This window comes from Crocodylus siamensis, chromosome 2 (genome assembly GCF_052110815.1).
Source record: "Crocodylus siamensis isolate JL-2025a chromosome 2, ASM5211081v1, whole genome shotgun sequence".
NCBI classification, from domain to species: Eukaryota; Metazoa; Chordata; order Crocodylia; family Crocodylidae; genus Crocodylus; species Crocodylus siamensis.
The window spans coordinates 157,802,536-157,822,265 of NC_143396.1; the positions used below are offsets into that span (position 1 = coordinate 157,802,536).

At 44.1% G+C, this 19,730-nt stretch overlaps 1 protein-coding gene across 1 annotated transcript; it reads right to left on the reverse strand.

The window, feature by feature from the left end:
- Window positions 1-116: 116 nt before the first annotated feature.
- BDH2 (3-hydroxybutyrate dehydrogenase 2) lies at window positions 117-19,186 on the reverse strand. Its single transcript, XM_090031906.1, has 10 exons — window positions 19,102-19,186; window positions 16,678-16,823; window positions 14,237-14,315; window positions 10,690-10,786; window positions 9,740-9,848; window positions 4,361-4,421; window positions 3,095-3,208; window positions 1,841-1,899; window positions 1,383-1,475; window positions 117-419 (listed from the first exon to the last, which is right to left on the reverse strand). The coding sequence occupies exons 2-10, from the start codon at window positions 16,747-16,749 to the stop codon at window positions 366-368; spliced, it is 738 nt and encodes a 245-aa protein (XP_089888032.1). The 5' UTR covers window positions 16,750-16,823; window positions 19,102-19,186; the 3' UTR covers window positions 117-365.
- Window positions 19,187-19,730: the final 544 nt, after the last annotated feature.

The window sequence follows — 19,730 nt, forward strand, 5'->3', positions numbered from 1 at the left end:
AGGCCCATATCACTATTGCCAGTAGCAAGCACCCTAGTGCCTGCTACAAACACATTTGGCACAATGACACCTTAAGGTTGCTATTCTTTCATGAATTTGAGCTTTCACACAAAAAGTTGAATGAAATGCATTTTATTTCTAACAGTCAATTACCAAGTAAAGCATACAAAAGAAAAATCAGAAAAAGTAATTTAGAAAAAGGTAGCATCACTGTGCACATGCACTGGGTAGGATTTAAAAGTCAATCATTTTAGTCATTAAAGTGGTTCAAAAAATATTAATACAATGTGATAATTTCTTCATTTGTTTTGTTTTCTGACAAGAATTTCCATTTGCAGATACTTGTCTGAAGGAATATTCATAAGTCACAAGCTCCAGCCTCCATCAATGATAAGTTCGTTGCCAGTCATGTAAGCAGACTAAAAATATATGAAAAGGCACAGTAACTGTTAGCAATCATTTATGACTATTAAGCAGTGGAAAATACTTATTACTAAAATTCATTTAACAAAACCAGTTACTCTCAGAGCAAACAGCCGTTTTATAAGTACAATGGTGGTTGCTTAAAACTGTTAAGCAGTCTGAAAAATTAAACTCCTTTCAGCTGCTACTGTAGTTGGGCAAATGCATTAGCTCTTGCCTTCAGGCCAGCTGGCATAAATGACCGTGTGCTACGCTAATGCTCAAAGAATCTGGCCTGTAAGCATATGACCACACACTGCAGCATGATTAGCTTCAGAGGTTTAGAGGGATCTGGCCTGGTCAGCTACTGCTACTGTATTGAGATACCCACAAGAAAAACCCAGATGGATCAGGAAGCTGTGTTTGTGGTACTCTTCCTTCAGGGTCAGCACCGAGCCATACTCAGTTCAGATTTACTAATTAATATATTGACTTTGTCTGGCCAAAGCTTGTACAGACAAACTGGAAACCCAGGAATGCCAGTCTGATAGCATTCAGCATTTTTCTGTGACCAAGATAAACCTTTGCTCTGGCATAACATTTAGATCATAGATTCACTAATGCCTTCTCCTTGGTCCCCCAACTGAAGGTAGGGCTGTTTGTCATGGAAGTTTATTAGCAGCAGCTCCCACAGAACTGTCTCTGCAAGGCCAGTAGACTCGCCTGTATGTAGCATCTATGACATGGTCCTTAGCAAATGACAACTTAACCTTCATTAACAGTGCTAGGCAATAACTCAGTTTTGCATCTTGGACTGGACTCAGTAAAAATGTCAGTTTTATACTGTTGCAATAGTTTGGCTTAAAGACTATCCTAGACCATCCCCACCTACCATCTACCACCAGCAAAGTCTCTCCACTGAGAGGCACAAAAATAGCCTGGGTTACTGTGATGCACTGTTTTTGCTATCTACTACTTACTTCATCAGAGGCCAGATACACAAAGAGGTTGGCCACTTCTTCAGCAGTAGCCATCCTACCAGTCTTCTGTCTATCCAGAAAGTCTTTCAGTGCCTACAGATACAAGATAAAGTATCAGCATCACAAGATTAAGTATGTAAACATGATTATTCTGTTCTACATTTGCTATGTTGGCAATATGGTCACAACCTTGACCAATTTTCATAGAATCCTAGAAATTAGTGGGGGAGGGGGAGAGGACCTCAGGAGGTCATCTAGTCCAATCTCCTGTTCAAAATCCCACCAAACACCATCTGGTTAAGCAGACAAAGTAGAGAAGGTGATATCACTACCATTAATTCTCTGGAATGCAGAAAAGTAGGCTGGAATGCAGAAAAGAAGTGCTGTTTATCCCCTCCCCGCCCCAAACAGTTTGTATGCACGTGTGTCCACTCAATATAAAATTAGAGTTTGCTCACCTGATCTGGGTTAGGTCTAGCACAAATTCTCTCTCGTAGAGATGGAGTGTCAACAGTTCCTAAGGCAATATTCAGAATTCAGTACCACTACTGAAGTGGACTGACCAAGACTCAAAAGCCACAAGTGAGAACTCCTCAACATTAAGTCTATTACCTACAGTGCCATGGTTGTACAGGACTTCACAATAAGATAGGTTAACTTTTAAAAGGCGTCTGGACAACTAGTTCAACTGACTTTTGTTGAGACTGTGGCTATTGGGGTCACCAGTGTGATGCAGAGGTATCAGAGTTAGCTTTAAGTCAGCTAAGCAGTCTAACCTTTACCATGCAGAGCTCAGCATGTGCTAACTTATCTTGCCAAGAAGCAGAATCAGTTAACCCTCATGGATCTGCATGCTGCTCTGGCTACACTGTGACTAGCCCCTAAGCTAACTCAAGTGTTTTTACATTCTGCTGCAGTATTCCCATACTTTGAAACTCCTCAGTACCCAAGCCAGTTTTGACAAATATAGTGTAAGTGCTTAAGTCACTTGGGCGCTTTTGAAACTTCTACCTGCAGTTGATAAAAGCAAGGGGAAGATCCCAGTTCCAGCACATTTACAGCTCAGGATACTACCAAGTGATAAACTATCTTACTACTATGGATAGAGAGTGAGGAGTAATATTTGGCTTGCAAGAGGTTTCACAGACAGTTTAATTCTTCCAGAGTATAAGACTTCCTGTTTACATCTTTTACAGCAATGAGACCACCTTTATTTCTTGGCATTAGTCATTTAATTCATTTTGTTATGCTATTCAAGTGACACATGGATTTTTTTGTTTTGTTTTGCTTTACTGTCTATAGGCCTTAAAGGTGAATATACTCCATGGAGTTTGGCATACAGGCATTATAACTCTAAGGGGTAAATAGTCTTTCCTTCTCCAGTTCCCAGTTTGTACGCCCATTTGATTATACCTGGAATAATACACCGTACAAATGCTACCTGTGTACTTATGATGTCCATGTGTATTTTTACTGAATAAAGGCCTTGACTTCTAGGTTATTAGTACACACAACAGGTGTTAAACAATAAGACAGCAATGTAGTCAGGAAATGCTAGAAGAAAAGCTGGTTTTGTCCCTGCCTGCTGTTGCCTTCAGCAGCCTATTAGTGTGCTACTTTCAAGTTTTATTTCCTACTAGCCTCAAACCAAATCTGGATCCATGTTTTTCAGCTTCTGTTCCAAGTTCACAAAATATTGTAAAAATACTTACCAGGACATACGCAGTTGCACCTGATGCTTTGTTCAATGAAGTCAGCAGCTATAGACTTCGTTAGACCAATAACTGCGGCTTTTGAAGTGCTATAGACAAATCTGTTTACAACTCCTGACAAATTTAATGTCAGGTTATCACGGAAAGAAAAACAAAAACAAAAAGTCATGTTTGTTGCATATGGAGCTGTTTTTGGGCTCTCCCATTTCCAGTAGCACAGGGAACCTCCCTGAAGGGACCATGACTGGTTGGCTAGAGCAGGGATGGTCAACCTGCAGCACACATTCTACAAATGGCAGATCTGGGAGGGAGCAGGGAAGAGTGGCAGATTAGGCAGGAAACAAAGCAGAGCAACAGCTTGGGCAGAGAGCAGAGAAGCAGATTGGGCTAGGGAATGGAATTGGAGTGACATTTGGGGAGGATGCAGGGTTAATCTGTAGCATACCTGCCAAAAAGTTTGGCTCCTACAAGGCTAATTACCAAACAAAAGAACTTGCATGACTACAGTGCCATCCTTTATAGCAAATTCACATATTCGGAGCACAGCTCCATCTATTTCAGTTCTCTGCAAATCAGATCTCTGATACCGAGTTAGATAACCAGAAATTGAAGAACACATGGTAAACACTTGTGAAATTCGCATTTAAAAGGGACTTGTCAAGATTCAACATAAAACTGGCAGAGACGGGGTAAACAAGGTACCACCTTTGTCAAGGGCACGGGGAATGCAAAAATAGCCCCAGCTGCAGGGGCAGCTGACTGTACTACTGCTATGGGCATCACTTCATTGGTGTTGCCATGTGCATCACAGCTGCCCTAGACACAAGGCTGTTCTGCTATGCCTCTGGGAGTAAAATCCAACTTCCAGAGTGGCATTCAACTTCCATAGTCACAAGTCCCTCCTTCTGGTTCTTCCAGGTCATTCACTTATTTACTACACTTTCTAACTACTTCCCCAAATGAAGCAGGGGTCTGGCTGATCACTTGATTTCATTTTAAAGCCCCAATTCATTTCTGGGTATAATCTCCTGTTCACTGAACACAGGGCTTCCTGGAAAAACAAAAACCCCTGCATATGCTGATATCATTAAAGACTACATTGAAATGTATATGCACAAGAGGCCAAATCTATATTTTGTACCATTCTTTAATTTTCTCAAGTAGGTGCTTTCAAAACAAGAGACTTGATAATCATTATTCTACAGAGCCACAGTGCCAGTAGGGCTATCACAAGTATGTATGTGTCAAAGCTAAGGAGTTATTGACCTTTAATGCTGGATGCCACAGAAGACATATTGATAATGTTTCCAGATTTCTGGGCAAGCATCTGTAAAAAATACATATGCTGTCATTCAAAACAAAGCTGCAGTCACCCGAGGACCAGTTCTGTACCCATACTCACATTAAACACTAGCTTAGTTTGCAAGTCATTAGCCCACTGATGTAGCTTGGACACTTGTGGGTCAAAAACCCTATACAGAGAGCAGAACTTTTAGATAGATAGACATAACTGAATTCCTAGTTCAAATATACTGTACTTTGAGAAGTCTTATTCTCTTCATCAGTGATAACTCTATTCTAACTGAGGTGCTATATAAGTACCTCCAGAAGATTATCTTAAAGTGACTTACAAACAATAATTTATACTTTTGAGCTAAGTAAAGACTTTACAGCTAAGAAACAGGTTAAGTGACTTGCTCATGGTCACATGGTAAATCTGTGGCAGGGCCAAGAATTTAACCCAATTGTTGTAATATTTAGCCCCAGTCATCTTTTTAACCACTTCTCTTATACTTATATCTAAAGAATTATTGGTTATTACACTGCAATACTTCAGTTAAAGTGGAGAAACCCTGTAGTTACCAATTCAAATTTTACCTTCTTCACAGCTAAAAGGGCTGAAGGCACTAGTAGCCATAATGTAAGGGTTTGCCTGGTGAATGGCTGTTTCTCATACTGAACATCGTTGACTAAAAGCTGTGATCTAGCTGGATGAAGAAGGTCATTGCAGGACCCTGGCACAACTTTACGAGCACTCGTGGTGCTCTGGTGAGGTGCCTGACGATTGGAAAAGGGCCAATGTGGTCCCCATTTTCAAAAAAGGGAGGAAAGAGGGCCCAGGAAACTATAGGCCCGTTAGTCTTACCTCAGTCCTGGGGAAGCTCTTTGAGAAAATTATCCAGGAGCACATCTGCGAGGGGCCAGCAGGGTAGTTTATGCTTAGGGGCAATCAACACAGGTTCATTAGAGGCAGGTCCTGTCAGACAAACCTGGTGGTCTATGACCAGGCCACAGAAGCCTTGGATGCAGGTGTCCTGGTGGATGTACTCTTCCTGGACTTTAGGAAGGCCTTTGACAATGTCTTTCACCCTATCCTCATTAAAAAATTAGGCATCTGTGGTGTCAACACCTACAGTCAGATGGGCTGCAAATTGGCTGAAGGGCTGCACCCAGAGAGTGGTGGTGGATGGGTCATTTTTGACCTGGAGGGATGTGGGCAGTGGGGTTCCCCAGGGCTCGGTCCTTGGGCCTGCACTGTTCAATATCTTCATCAGCGATTTGGATGAGGGGGTGAAAAGCACCTTGTTCAAGTTCACAGATGACACTAAGATGTGGGGAGAAGTGAGCATGCTAGAAGAGAGGGACAGGCTACAACTAGATCTCAACAGGTTACAGAGGTGGGTGGGTAAGAATAGAATGGGTTTCAATATGGACAAGTGCAAGGTGATGCACCTAGGGAGAAAGAACCAGCACTATACCTACAGGCTGGGGAACTCCCTTCTCATCAGCACAGAGGCAGAGAAGGATCTTGGAGTTGCTACTGATTCCAAGATGAACATGGGCCGCCAATGTGGGAACACGATCAGGAAGGCCAACCGCACCTTGTCATGTACCCATAGGTGCATCTTGAGCAGGTCCAAGGAGGTGATCCTCTCCCTCTATGTGACACTGGTCAGGCTGCAGTTGGAGTACTGTGTCCAGTTTTGGGTGCCGTACTTTAGGAGGGATGTGGACGACATGGAGAGGGCCAATCACGTGATTAGGGGGCAGCAAGGCAGGTCCTATGAGAAGAGGCTATGGGACCTGAACCTGTTCAGCCTCCACAAAAGAAAACTGAGGGGAGATCTGGTGGCCATCTACAAATTTGCCAAGGGGGACCAGCAGACAATAGGAGAGTCCCTGTTCCCCCGAGCACTACCGGGGGTAACAAGGAACAATGGCCATAAGTTGACTGACAGTAGATTCAGGGTAGATATCAGGAGGCACTATTTCACTGTCAGGCTGGCTAGGAGCTGGAACCAACTTCCAAGGGAAATGATGCTTGCCTTTACCCTGGGGGTCTTCAAAAGGAGGTTAGACAGCCACCTCGCTGGGGTCATTTGACCCCAGCATCCTTTCCTGCCCATGGCAGGGGGTCAGACTAGATGATCTGCTTAGGTCCCTTCCAACCCTACCAACTATGAAACTATGACCATATTTAAGAGCAAGAGTTATCAAGCTAGAGTCCATTAAAACTTGGGTCAGACCAATGGTCCATCCAGCCCAGTAGGTGAGAAAGCATTGGATCCGATAGAAAAAGAGGATAGATCACTCTAGATATTACCCACCCTGGCATGTAAAATGAATTAGAGTCTAAAATTTAAGTACATTTAAGTACACTTATTGCTGTGTTTTAAAATCAGAGGAAGAACAGCTTTAAGCACAGATAGATGTTAAGGAACACATTTGCCTACCTGCAATGGCCCTGGCCAGCAGCCTCTAAGGAGGCTGCCAAACTGCCCCTTTCCCCATTCCCCCCAGCTCTGGCTATTCAGCAAAGCTGCCAGCTACTGAATAGCCAGAGCTGAGGGGGAGTGGCAGGGGGAACAGAGCCCCCATACCTTGTGGGCCCCTCCCAGCTACCCTAACTGGGGTATTGGAGGGAGGCTGCAAGGTGAGGGGGCTCTGTTCTTTGCCCCCTCTCCATCAGCTCTGGCCATTCAAACCAGTCAGGAGCTCTGTGCTGGTTGCTTCTGGATGCTGAATGGCCAGAGCAGAGGTGGGGAGGAGGGAAATGGAGCCCTCTCGCTTCACAGACCTGACCTGGCTCCCTCTAATACTGCAGTCAGGGTAGAGGGGGGGCAGGGGCACAAGTCCAGGGGGTTCTGTTTCCCATTCCCTCCACTCCCCCTCAGCTCTGGCCATTCAACAGCTGGCAGCTCCCCCTCCTTTCCCCTGACAACCCAGGGGGACAACCCAACCCTGCTGGCTGATCCTATGAAAAATTAACCCTGGAGGGAACACAAGTTCCCCAAGGAGCTCTGCTTGTGAGCACCTTAATTTAATACCCGAGTTAACTGGGGTTAATTTTTTGTGTGATCAGTTATTCATGCACATTTTTTATGACAGTTGTAGAGTGCTTTCAGGGGCCAGATTGCTCAAAAATATCACTTCTATCTGTGCCCATAGTTAAAGTACTGAACTGCGACTTGGGAGAACATGGTTCAACTTTTAACTGTGCCATAATCTTTTTGAGAAGCCTTTGGCTAGTCTTTTGGTCTCTTCATCTATCTACTTCCCATTTATAAAATGCAGATAATTCCTCTCTCCCTCTCTTTGTCTGTTTTAGCAATTTAGTTTGCATTCTCTTTAAGGAAGGGATTGTTTCTTTGTACACACATGTTCAATGTCTAGAAAAATAGGGTCCTGATCTTGCTTAGATCCCTTTAGGGCTTGTGTAAACCTACAAGATTTGCAAAACACTGCACCATAGTAAAGCTGGGCACTTTCATGCTCCCCTACTTCACTTGCCTTCACTGCTTCCCTCACTGTCAATTGACTTTGCCAGCAGCAACTGGCAGTGGGAGTAGCAGCAGTGGGGCACTGCCAATTATTGTAGTGATTCACACATGCCTCCAACCAGGGAGATGCACCTCACAGTCTAGGAAACTCTGTCCTAAGAGCTACTGTCTACTAATAGTTATAAAATCACTGGCATCAGCAATAAGTTTTATATTTGATTTAAAAAATAAATAAATGCTTTCTTACTAAGCATTAGGATTTCTGCTTCCTCTGCACAGTCCAAGGTTGGCTATTTAGTCTTAGGACAATGCTGGGTATATTTAATAAATGCTTACATTTGTGGTATCTTGTTGACTTAGTGAGGTGTTGTATTAATGCATATGTATGAGCATACACACGCCACACAGCAGAGCATGTGCTCCTCAGCTATAACACACCCCTTGAATGTATGCAAGCATTCATCTACAGCCTGTGGCTCCATAGAGTCAAGGGATGAGTGCATTTGATGAATGTGAGAGATGTCATTTATGTAAATCCTAGTTTTCTAGTCACTAATCCCTAAATCACCACTACCTTGCTGATTCCCCAGCCAGGTACCCAACACCAATGTGGTTACCATCACTACTCAAGCCACTCCTTTTCCTTCATTCAAGCCCTTCTTATTCTGGGACAAGATTTAGAACCCACCCCCCTGAAATCAGGCAAGTGCAACCAGGGTGTGGGGAGCTTAGTTAGAGTCCTCTCTTCAGTGCCGCTTCAGAACAGATGACCCAAGTTAACGTTGCAAGTTAGAGGCACAGGTAGCTGCTATGTAACAATGGTTTCAAAAAGGGATGGCCAGTTTCAGGTATTCTTTAAAATAGTGGTACTCAGTCTTTTGTCTCTGTGGGCCTGATGAGTGGCATAGAGCCAATCTGCAAACCTGATTGGGACCCAAAAGCAAAGATTGGGCTCCATGCAGCCTTGGCAGGGCCATGCTAGTCTAGCTCATGGGTCTTCCTATAGGTCTATAAATTTGGCAGCAGAGAAGTAGCAATTAACACTGCCGTTGGTCCCCTCCCATCAAATTTTCAGACCCAAGGGGAGCTCTGCAGGCCAGATCTGGTCTACAGGCTGGGGTTTAAGCACTCTTGCTTTAAAGGGATCTGAATGTCAGAAAGTGCTAGGAATTCACCTCTGGCAGTCATGTCTCCTTTAGACATGACAACCTGAGAACTGAGGCAGCTAAATTCAATATAACAACTTCTGGAAGTGTAGGGCAGCTGATATCAAGGGTTTGAGAAGATCAGGGTCTAGTATCATACTGAAATACCAACTTGTTCACATGGTGACAACTTAGGCTACTTAAGAGTGTCACAACTGTTTCTGGTAAATACTTCCCAAATGGTTATCGTCTGTGCAGTATCTTTCAGAAAGTATCCTTTGCTATTATCTAATCAGACAGGAAAATTCTCTCCATTTATCTAATGGGATTATTGTTCCCATAAGTAGCATATTGTCATTCTTATAAAATACCTTTATAAGAATATCCTCAGCAGGAGGCCAGTTACCTTGAATAATTTTGCCTACATGCATGTTGTGTGGTACTGCATTACCATGACATCTTTCTCTGCTCCACGTCTGAACAGCTGATTTAGGTACAAGCCTAAAAAAACTCCCCACATGTACTTTTACATACTATTCACAATTGAAATCAGAAATCTAAGTCTAAAGAAGAAATGTACTAAAGCAGCCCTAAGAGCCCTCTAGCCACATCCCAGCATTTTCACTCCACCTCCAGTCTCTTTAACATAATCTACTCCTATCCTACTCTAAATATAGCATGTCTGCCAGAGTACGTGGATCTTGGAGACAGAGCCTTACCTTAGGAAGGAATGTTTTGATCATTAGATACATGCTGTGAACATTGAGGCTCATTGTGAAGTCCCAGTCACTCTCTTTGCACTCCAGAATGGTTCCATGATGGACAAAGCTGGATTAATCACACAAAGAACAATGGATTACTTCCTCCATTACATATCTGTGATTTGCATGCATTTTTTCCCTTCTCTTCGTCAGTAATACCTTATTTACCTGATTCCAAGACAAAGTCCCCCCCCGCCACAACATAACATAGGGAAAAAGCCCCTTATCTTGGAATCGAGTACCAGGCAGCAGAGGGGCAGGTACTGTTGCAATTTTGATCCAAGCTGAAGTTGCTGCAATATGGCCTCTGCCCTACACAGCACAGGCCCCCCCCACCCACAGCCCCAGCTGCTTACCTTTGCTCTGGGCTCTGCTGCAGTCTGGGGCATGGAGCATGTTCTTGCTCTCAACCCCTGCCTGGCCTGGTAGCAGTGTTGGTGGGGGTGGCAGCTTGAACCCCAGCTCTAGGGCCCAGCCAGAGCTGCCACTGTTACTGGGCCAGGCTGGGGCCAGAACACAAACATGCTACGCCCTGCTACAGCAAGTGTTAGCAGCAGCATTGGTTGGGGTGAGACAAGAAAAGGCAGCAAGTGGGCAGAGGGACCAAAAACTCAGGGGGAGACAGAGGCTACAGGAGGCAAAATATGTTGAGGGTGGGAGGGGGTAGGCAAAGGGCAGGGGTGAAGCTGCTTGATTTCTACTCACCCCCCCAAACTCTTCCCCACTACCTATCTTCCAACTGTCTCTTCCACCACCTGTCTCCCTCATTGCTTTCTACTGAAACTACCCACAAAACCGACAATTGTGATGAAGGATTCTGTGAGGCAGACCCAAAGGAACAGTTATTAAATAGACCAGCTAAAAAGACATAATAGAAGAAGAACGAATTTTAAACAGGATTTAGTTACCCTGCAATATTACAAAGAACATCAATCCTCTCAATATCCTTGGCCAGATTTTCTATTTGCTCCTTCTTAGTGACATCCAGCACCCGTATTTGGATGCCTATTTAAAAAGAGGGGAAAAAAAAAAAAAAGGATTTTATCTCACTTTTTTTTTTTAGTTAAAGACCAATTGTCTGATTTGAGAAAACCTGGTTATTTTGCAGCTGCCATTAAAGTCAATGAGTGCTCACCAGGGCCAGTCCCTTCTGAATGCCACCATAAAATGAACAGATTCCATGAAATTCCAAGCCTACCATGCAAGAGTTATGCTACTTACTATATGCCATGGAAGCACAAGGAAGCAAAAGGCTCCAATGTGTGCCTGTGATCAGCTGACTGGTGCTGGCCATACATTCAGTTTAAGGCATGACAGGAACCAGCCACAAAGTTAGCACATGTTTTGTGTGATAGTTTTGTGGTTTATTCTATTTTATTATGCCATTAATTGCATGAAAGTGGGGCTGGATAAAATGTGATTAACTAGTTAATCCTAAGTGTAACAATGTCTGCCAGGGGCCACAGTTACTTCAATATACAAGCCACAGGTGCGCCATCCACTGGCTGAAATGCACAGAATTTAACAAATAAAATAATCCCTAGAATAAAACATGCCATAGGCCATACAGCATTCCAGAGCCTCACATGTATAGTTTATTAAGTTATCATGATTCATTTCCTGTTCTGAGAATGTAATCACTTTGTGACGTTAATCATCCACACCCAGATGCATACAATTTAATGAAAGCTGTGAAACTAACCTGGTTGAGTGACTAATGCCAATGGGAGAATTAGTTGCTAAATCAGTATTCACTGAAATACACCTGTACCTCATGAGCCAGGGTGACATCTGTGTGGCATCAAGTACTTCTGGGAGATCTGCCAGCAAGGAAGCCAATTCTTTCCAGGCAGGCAACTAACTTGAACAGTGGAGTGTCTGCTCCAGCTCATTTCAGTCCCATATTGCTAGTGTTTCAAAAAGTAAAGATTTAACAGATCATGGGGTTGAAACTCCTTTTTTGAGGATAGGAGTGCATGATAGTTTGATTTTACCTCCTGATACTGGTTCAGCCATGCTCATGAGTACATGAGAGAGCAAATGACTTTCCTTAAATTAAGGATTCGCAAATACTCCTTAGATGAAGACAAACACTTTATACCAGTGGTGCTCAACGTTTTTCCCCGGTGGGCGGGATGGGCAGTGTTCCATCTGTCTGTGGGCCAGGTCCCGCGGGTTGCCTTAAATTGGGCACCAGGATAGGTGCAGTAGGCATCCCCCAGCCATGTAGATGAGAGTGGGGATAGCCCAGCCACAACGGAGACCCGAAGGGGCAGGGGGTGTGTGGCCTGGCCCATGGGGCTCCAACCGAGCTCTGAGGGGGAGGGGGTGCACCTTGCCCCTGCAGGTGGAAGGGGGCATGGCCCACCCCCAAACCAGCCCTGCAGAGATGGGGTGGGGGCAGGAAATGTGGTCCAGTTCCCCAGGAGAGGGAGAAAAAGGGGCATAGCTCAGCCCTGTGGCAGAAGGGGCATGGCTTAGCGCCAACCTGGCCCCACAGGAGGGTCAGGACATGGCCAGATCAGGAACCAGATGTGGGGGAGGCTGCATGGCCCAGCTGTGGTTTGGGAAATTTGGCCGGGGGGACAGGGCCGACCATATTAATGGTCACTACTCCCCTATTGCCAAATTTCCTGCCCCATGGAGAGCCCCACAGGCCAGATGCAATGGCCCACAGGGGCAGGGATAGAGCACTCCTGCTTTAAAGTGTTAAGAATCGCCCAGAGTCTGCCTATGCTGAGTTCCTGTACTTAAAAGCAATAGAGGTACATAAAGTCCAGCAACTGGATTCTCTAAATTGACTTTAAGCATCTTCCTTCTGCTTCATTGTAGATGAAATGGATCCTACTTGCACAGTTTTTGTTAGATTTAAAATAAACTTGTTTTACAATTTCCTTCAGCTTGTGACTTTTGTAACTAAGGATCCATTACAGGAAGTCTGTGACTGTCAGTGATGGAAACATACTAGTGTGACATCAGATGGAGACAAGCCTTAGCCTTCAGAATTTAGAACTTATACAAACAAAATAGGGACCAATCTGATGACAGTGGAATTATTTTCTAAAAGATACACCAATTCTTACTACTTACTGTATTACATAGCTCTAAATGCATTCATTAAATTCACTAAACAGAACACTATTTTTATTTAACAACTAATTAAGCTAGGCCAGGGGTGGGCAAAATACAGCCTACGGGCCAGATCTGGCCCACCAAGGGATTCTATCCAGCCCATGGCAGGTCCCTTGGCCTCATCTGGCCAAGGAACAGGGGGCCACCTGGGCCATGGAGCATGTGGCTAGTCCTGCTGCCCCCGGGGTGTACAACAGAATGGGAGTAGCGCAGCAGCCGGACTCAGCGTCCGGGTAGCCCCTGCAGTGGTGGCTCCTTTTTGCTGCCTCAGTGCCACCACTAGATCTGGCCCATATGCTCCATTGATCCTATCCGGCCCTGGGCCCATCCGCCCTGCGTCTACTGCTGGGGGCACCAGACAGGTTCGGTCTCCATGGAGATTGGCCCAGGATCCCTGTGGGCACAGTGCTTGGCTGGGCAGATAGGGAGTGGTATCTGGGGAATGGGATGGGTGGCGGGGGCTGGGATCAAAGCCAGGATTGTGGGGTGGTGGTAACAGGGACTAAGGTCAGAGATGCAATCTGTTGCCTGCACATTTCTACTTGCAAAAATAGCACCCATCACAAGGACCTGTGCGGAATGGATCATGGGTCTGCCCTAGGCCCTGTCCCTACACGGTCACTGCCCTACAATCACAATCCTGGCCCTGCCCCAGCCCTCATCCCGTCTACCTAGCCAAGTGTGCCCTGCCCACAGAGGTCTCAGGCTGGTCTTCATAAAGACCACATCCTCTCCATCCTGCCTATGGCAGTGGGTGAGGGGTGGATGTCCTGGATGGCTGGATAGCATCAATTGATCCTGCCTGCCCCCACCCCTTTCAACCGCTCACCAGAACTCCTTAAGTGGCCCTCCTGCCCAAATAATTGCCCACTCCTAAGCTAGGCCTTCAGTTAACAATGTAGAATTTCTTGCTTTTAGCACTAGTGACCCCAAAGTTCAAACAGAACAATTCTTGCTGATAACAAACAGCACTTGACAGCTAGCCCACTGACCTAGGAAAAATTACATAGGTAAAATGAACAGTAGTGTAAGGCAGAGCAGCAATTAACCTCTTCAAGAGTGCTAAAGGGGTCAGATAGCTGGGGTTAATCTGTCTACCTGCAACCTCCATTCTGAAATGCTGTTTCAGTGGAATACCAGCACTTGGACATAAAGCCCCCATACCTTCTGTGCTACAGCAAAAAAAGTGGCTATTAGCACTCAGGGGCTGTTATTAAATCATTCTGCCACCTTTATAATTCTGGGCTACCCTTAAATGAGATTTTGATAAGCAACTTAAAAACTACTGAAGACCTGGACCAATGATTGCTGTAAACCATTTACCAGAATAGTTCTCTAGGTCCCGCAGCTTTGACTCGTTGATGTCTGTAGCAATGACTTTGGCTCCTTCTTTTGCAAAAGCCTTAAAATCATAAGTAAAAAGTACACAATTAATGTTTGGCTATTTGAAATTTCAGTAAAGGCTGACTAACCCAATAGAGCAAAGGTTGCATTTCTTTCTGGGTAAATATCAATAAAAGGCTACATTTCCAAACACTCTGGTATTAGACAGTTACACATGTGATATGATTACAGAACTGATGATTCCTCTCTCCAAACCAGAGTCCATAATTAACTCAGTAGGTCTCATTGCCTGACCATGTATAAGGAGCATGACATACAATATATAATAGCTGATAAGGGCAGCATGTACACCAGCCATTGTCTTACAGATTAGTAGGACCAGGTTATAAGACAGTGGGTGCATCTACATGTGCACTTTACTGCAAAGTTGACTTCACTCCACACCAAAGAGACACTGTCTACATACATGCCGGTACTAGGGTGCAGTAAATTAACTCAGCTGTAAGATAGTATAGTCTGGGTCAACAACTCCACCAAAAGATGGTACTTACAATGGTGAAACGTGGAAATGCTGACCCAGGAATAAATTGCACCTGGTCAGCCCAGGCAGCATGGGGCCAGACACCTGCTTGCCGGCTAGCCACACAGCTCTGAATGTTTGGCACTCATGCCCCAGCCAGCCCTTCCACTGCCCAATGCCACCACCTGGAGCCTGAGGCTGGCACCTTCCCTCACCCCTCCACTTGCTTCCAACCTGGGCCTGCACTTTCCCAGCTCAAAGCGCTGCTGTCCTGTGTGTATGTGTAGACACTGTGCCCAGGAGGCATTAACTCTGGTGTGAACCGCTCCAGAGTTTACTGTGTTACATTAACTTCATGTGAAGAGGCACCCATTGTTAGCTAAATGTAACAAAGATGCAGAACCTGGCTCTACTATTTATGGAAAGTGACAGCTCTGTATAAGCTAAATTCTAGTTCATTATTCAAAACACTAAAGGCGGCATTATCTGATAACTTTTCTTCCCACTATTTACTGCACACAGAGCCAGGTATTTGATCTTGAGCAATTCCCCTAAAAAAGGTACTCTTTAAAATCCATTGAGAGAGCGCTTACTTTATGCCTTAGCTGCATAGCTACTTTTTGCCAACAGAGTAATCTATTGTCAAAAGGTGCCTTGAAGCCTCAGAAAGAAGCAATAATTTCTCAAGGACCCCAGACCACAAAAATGTCTATAATGCAATTTCAGCTATTGTTGAGGGTTGTCTTTAGAAGGCTCAGACATACCATTCTCATCTGAAACTTGTTGCAATTTTACAAAAGCAAACTTTTTAAGAAAGAGACCCATTTTGTAAGTTAGGTCTTCCTTATGAATGTTGTTCTTAAGCAATGGTTCAGTACAGGATATCTGGAACTGATTTGCATTTCATTATAGTTTCACAGTAGTAGGCAATCACTTTGGAGGTCTAAGTAGTCTAATCAGGTGCCTGATAAATCTGCTTGAACAGAGTCCTGCAACTATCATACCAAGACCTTTGATGTGTATGCCTAGGCAAGAGTATGGAGGAGTGGAGTGGAGGCTGCCCTAGACCTACCACCCACCCTTTAGACGATTGAGACTGAGGGGCCAGATGTTCAGTGTCTTGATGGTTGTAGCTTTTGCCAGAGAGCAACAAACTGCTTAACACCTCAGTGAGGGTGTGTTTCTGGCTAAGGGACATCACCCTGACTTTCTCCAACCAAGGAATATCCACAGGCCAGCAGGAGCTAGGATTTTGAGGCACCCTACTCTTGCCTTACACTCTGGATGTTGTAACTGTGGTATTTTATGAGCTACCCCACCACTGCCACCAAAAGTATCACAGTACATAAGGGTCAAAATTCCATTTCATTCTGTTCCTGCAGTGATTTTTAGCAGTATTAACAACTTATCTGACCTCCAAGAAGGAATCTTGGGATTGGAAAGGAAGAAGTTGCTCAGATCATCTTCTATTTTCCTCTTCTCAAAAACAAAGCAACATAAATCTTTGAAAGCCAATTATGGCCTAGCCACCTTCCAAAGATGGAAGACCTGCAACTGTCTGCTAAGTCAATGTCAACTCATAGCCCAATGTCAGTGCTACTACACCCAGTCAGGTGAGTTGTGAAGGTCTTTCAGGGCAGTACTAATTGTGGTATAACAGGGAATTTTGAGTGTGCAACCTTCAATGAAATTTTCCATAATGGAAATGAAGTTCTTATGGTGTAGCAGTCATACTTCACATGCTTTCCATGGAAAGTTGGGTATTTTTGGCTTCTCTCTCATTTGGAATTTATTCATGATTAATAAAGGCTGTTCAGTAGAGATGGCAATGGAGAAGTCATCACAGCAAAGCTAGTAAGGAATATACAGTGGAAAAAAGGACAAATATTTCCAGACTTACAATAGCAGTGGCTTGACCAATCCCTTGTGCTGCTGCAGACACCAATATGACCTTCCCATCAAGCCGGCCCATTCTGGATCCTGAAGATACTTAAACAGATATTGCCAGATATTGCCCTTCCAAACAGGAAGGCAAGTTATGATCAGCTGTAATAAATAATCATCAAATACATTTCAGTTGTTAAAGGAAGATACTCAGTCATCTGTTCAGCAAGTGCTGGAGAATGCCCTATTCCTGGGTAGGAAATAAATACAGAACCTGCATAAAATGAGGGAAACCTGTATGTGCGAATTTGCTTTTATGTAATAACCATTTTATATCAAAAATCCATTATATGTGAGGTAAATTCACTCTTATGCAATTGGTGTGGTGGAAGCCCACAGTCAGTTGCTTTGTACAGTGCATTGTGGGACTGATACACATCAAAATATCGTCTTGTGTGGATCTGTGCTCCTCACTCGTCTGCGACACATGTATCTGTAGTTACCATCCCCATTATGATAGTGCCTTGTACTTGTGTGTACTGTCTGGTGTTGCTGAGTACCAAAATTGTCTTGTAAAAGTGGTAGAAATGGGGCTGGGGGTCAGTACAGTCAAGGTCTTGGAACGTATCCCTATTTGTTACATTGTAAAGTGGGTTCCCTTTATATGAATTCAAATTATGCACCATTTTCCAGGAACACATGCACAGCATAAAGCGAGGGAAACCTGTACTGAAATGGTAGTTCTGAAATAAAAAGCTGAAACAATGAAGGCCAGGCTTATCTATATGCTGGTGGTCTCCAACTTTAAGCACAAGATCACGTCTTGAATTAAAGTGCGACCCAGGATCTGCCTGAGCCACACCCCCGGCAGCAGGACATACTTGGTGTTTCACCTCTCCTGGGGCAGTTGCAGTGGGGCTTGGGGCTCAAAGACCAGCACACATGCCAGCCTCCACTCTGTGCATGAATCAGGGGCAGGTGGCTCCCAGGCCTCTGCTGGGGTGGGTGCAGTGGCAGGAGTCCCCCTGCACTCCTGGACAAGCAACCTGGGCTCCAATTGTGGTACCAGCCAGGGTTCCACTCACCCCAGGCCCTACCCCACTTCTTTCCTCACCGTGGGTACCTTGATCTGCACCCCCTCCCTTTCTCTCCCCCATAGACTGACCTGACAGGTGGAGGGCGGGTGGGGGTGGAATGCATGCATGTGATTAGCCCCTGCCAAATAATTCTCTCTCCCTCCACCTATGTGGGGGACTGAGACTGAGATAGACAGTCAGAGGCTCCACAAAAATCTACCGGTTGATCATGTTCTACTGATTGGTGACTACTGCTATAGGCAGATAAATCTCAAGAGTAGAACAAAACATACCTAGCAAAGTACATAGTGGATTATCACTTTATGAGATATGAGATTTAATAGTAAACAGTAAATATATGCAGAGTAGGTGGGTGGGAAGGAAAGTTTTCACATCTCACAGAACTTTGAGATTTAAAATAATGTTACCACTCTACAGCATGTTAAGAAAGCTAAAACACATCCAAGACAATGGGCCAAACTCCAGAATATTCTCTATTCTGGATGCGGTTTCTATGGTTTTACATAGGTCTCATACTGGCTCGGAGAAACTTCTGACAACGAAACTTCTTCCAAACCAGTATATTCCCATGACAAGTTTCAGTTTCAATAAAAACATTTAATAGAAAAGAACTTGATTGGCTCTAGTATGGATACTTTGCTACATTGTAACGGGGGGGGGGAAAATCAGTCTGGGTTGTAGGTAAGGTTTAAAAAGAGGCCAAAGTCTGAGAACAGACAGACAAGGTGAATAGTCAAAAACTGCTCCTCTGGTTAGGCTGGCACAGGCAAATTAGCTGCTTCTCAGCACAGCTTTTACCTAGGTGCACTGCAGTTAGAAAGGTGCAATTTCCACTAAAATCAGGTCCATGGGACTTTGTTGCCCTCTGTTGCAGTTTGCATGCATCACAAGCAGCTGCTTACAAAATGATTACACACGCTTGGTCATGCTGGCTGAGTTATTTGCTTGGCTGGGCTCTCATTTTGCTCCCCAACTTCCCAGCCAGGTCCATCCTACTGTAATCTCACCAACACCACTTCTATTTGTATGTACTAATTCCAGAAAACTGTTGAGCCACAAGACATAGGTCTCCAATTATATGATAGTTTTTATAGCCCATGTTTAGTAGGGATTAACTGATACTACCAAACACTTAAGCTTTCAACTTAGGCTATACTTTACACCACATCTTAATTACTAAAATAGGCAAGTCTGGTAAGAGTACTATCCCACTCATTTTAAAGACCCAACCTTTGGGAAACCAAAAATGTATCATAAATGAATTGCTCTAGAACTTAATCATAACTTTCCCATTAGTATCTCTGTGCACAAGTAGGATGAAACAGAAAAGGACAGCTACCCACCTCAAAATGTAGAGGCAGCTCTTCAGGTTTGTTAGGCCTCTGTACTTGAGGAAGTTGCATGCATTTCAGTGTTTGCTGGGATTTGTAGTTCAGCTGAACTTCTTTAAAAACCATCCCAGTTCCTGCTGAAACATGGAGATGCTGCCATCTAGCGTGGCGTGGGATATATAAAAAAGTTATACATTTTTTTCCCCGCTCGAGGAGAGGAAAAAAAAAGTCAATTATCTGGCAGTTATGCATGAAGAAAATCAGCAAAACCCAGTGGTGAATGAAACTGTATACAGCCACATACATAATAAAATTCTAACATTGACTCAACTTTTTTTTCCCCCTGATCAACTGTTTTTACCTGTTTGTCTATTCTTATATGAACAGTTAAGTCCTCAAAATTTACACCTCTGACGTGAAAAAAATTATAGCATCATCAAGTTTGAGATGCTTTTAGGACAAGATTATTTGATCTCATCATGATCTTGCATCCAAAGATGCTCCACCAGATTGTTTAATATCCAGACAGCACTCCTGGGGAAAAAATTAGCAAGTAAACATATTCCCAGTCACAAACGTATTTGTTCTGTGGGAAAGCTTGTTCAAACACTTAGCTATTTGAGTTAGTACTGTTGCTTTTC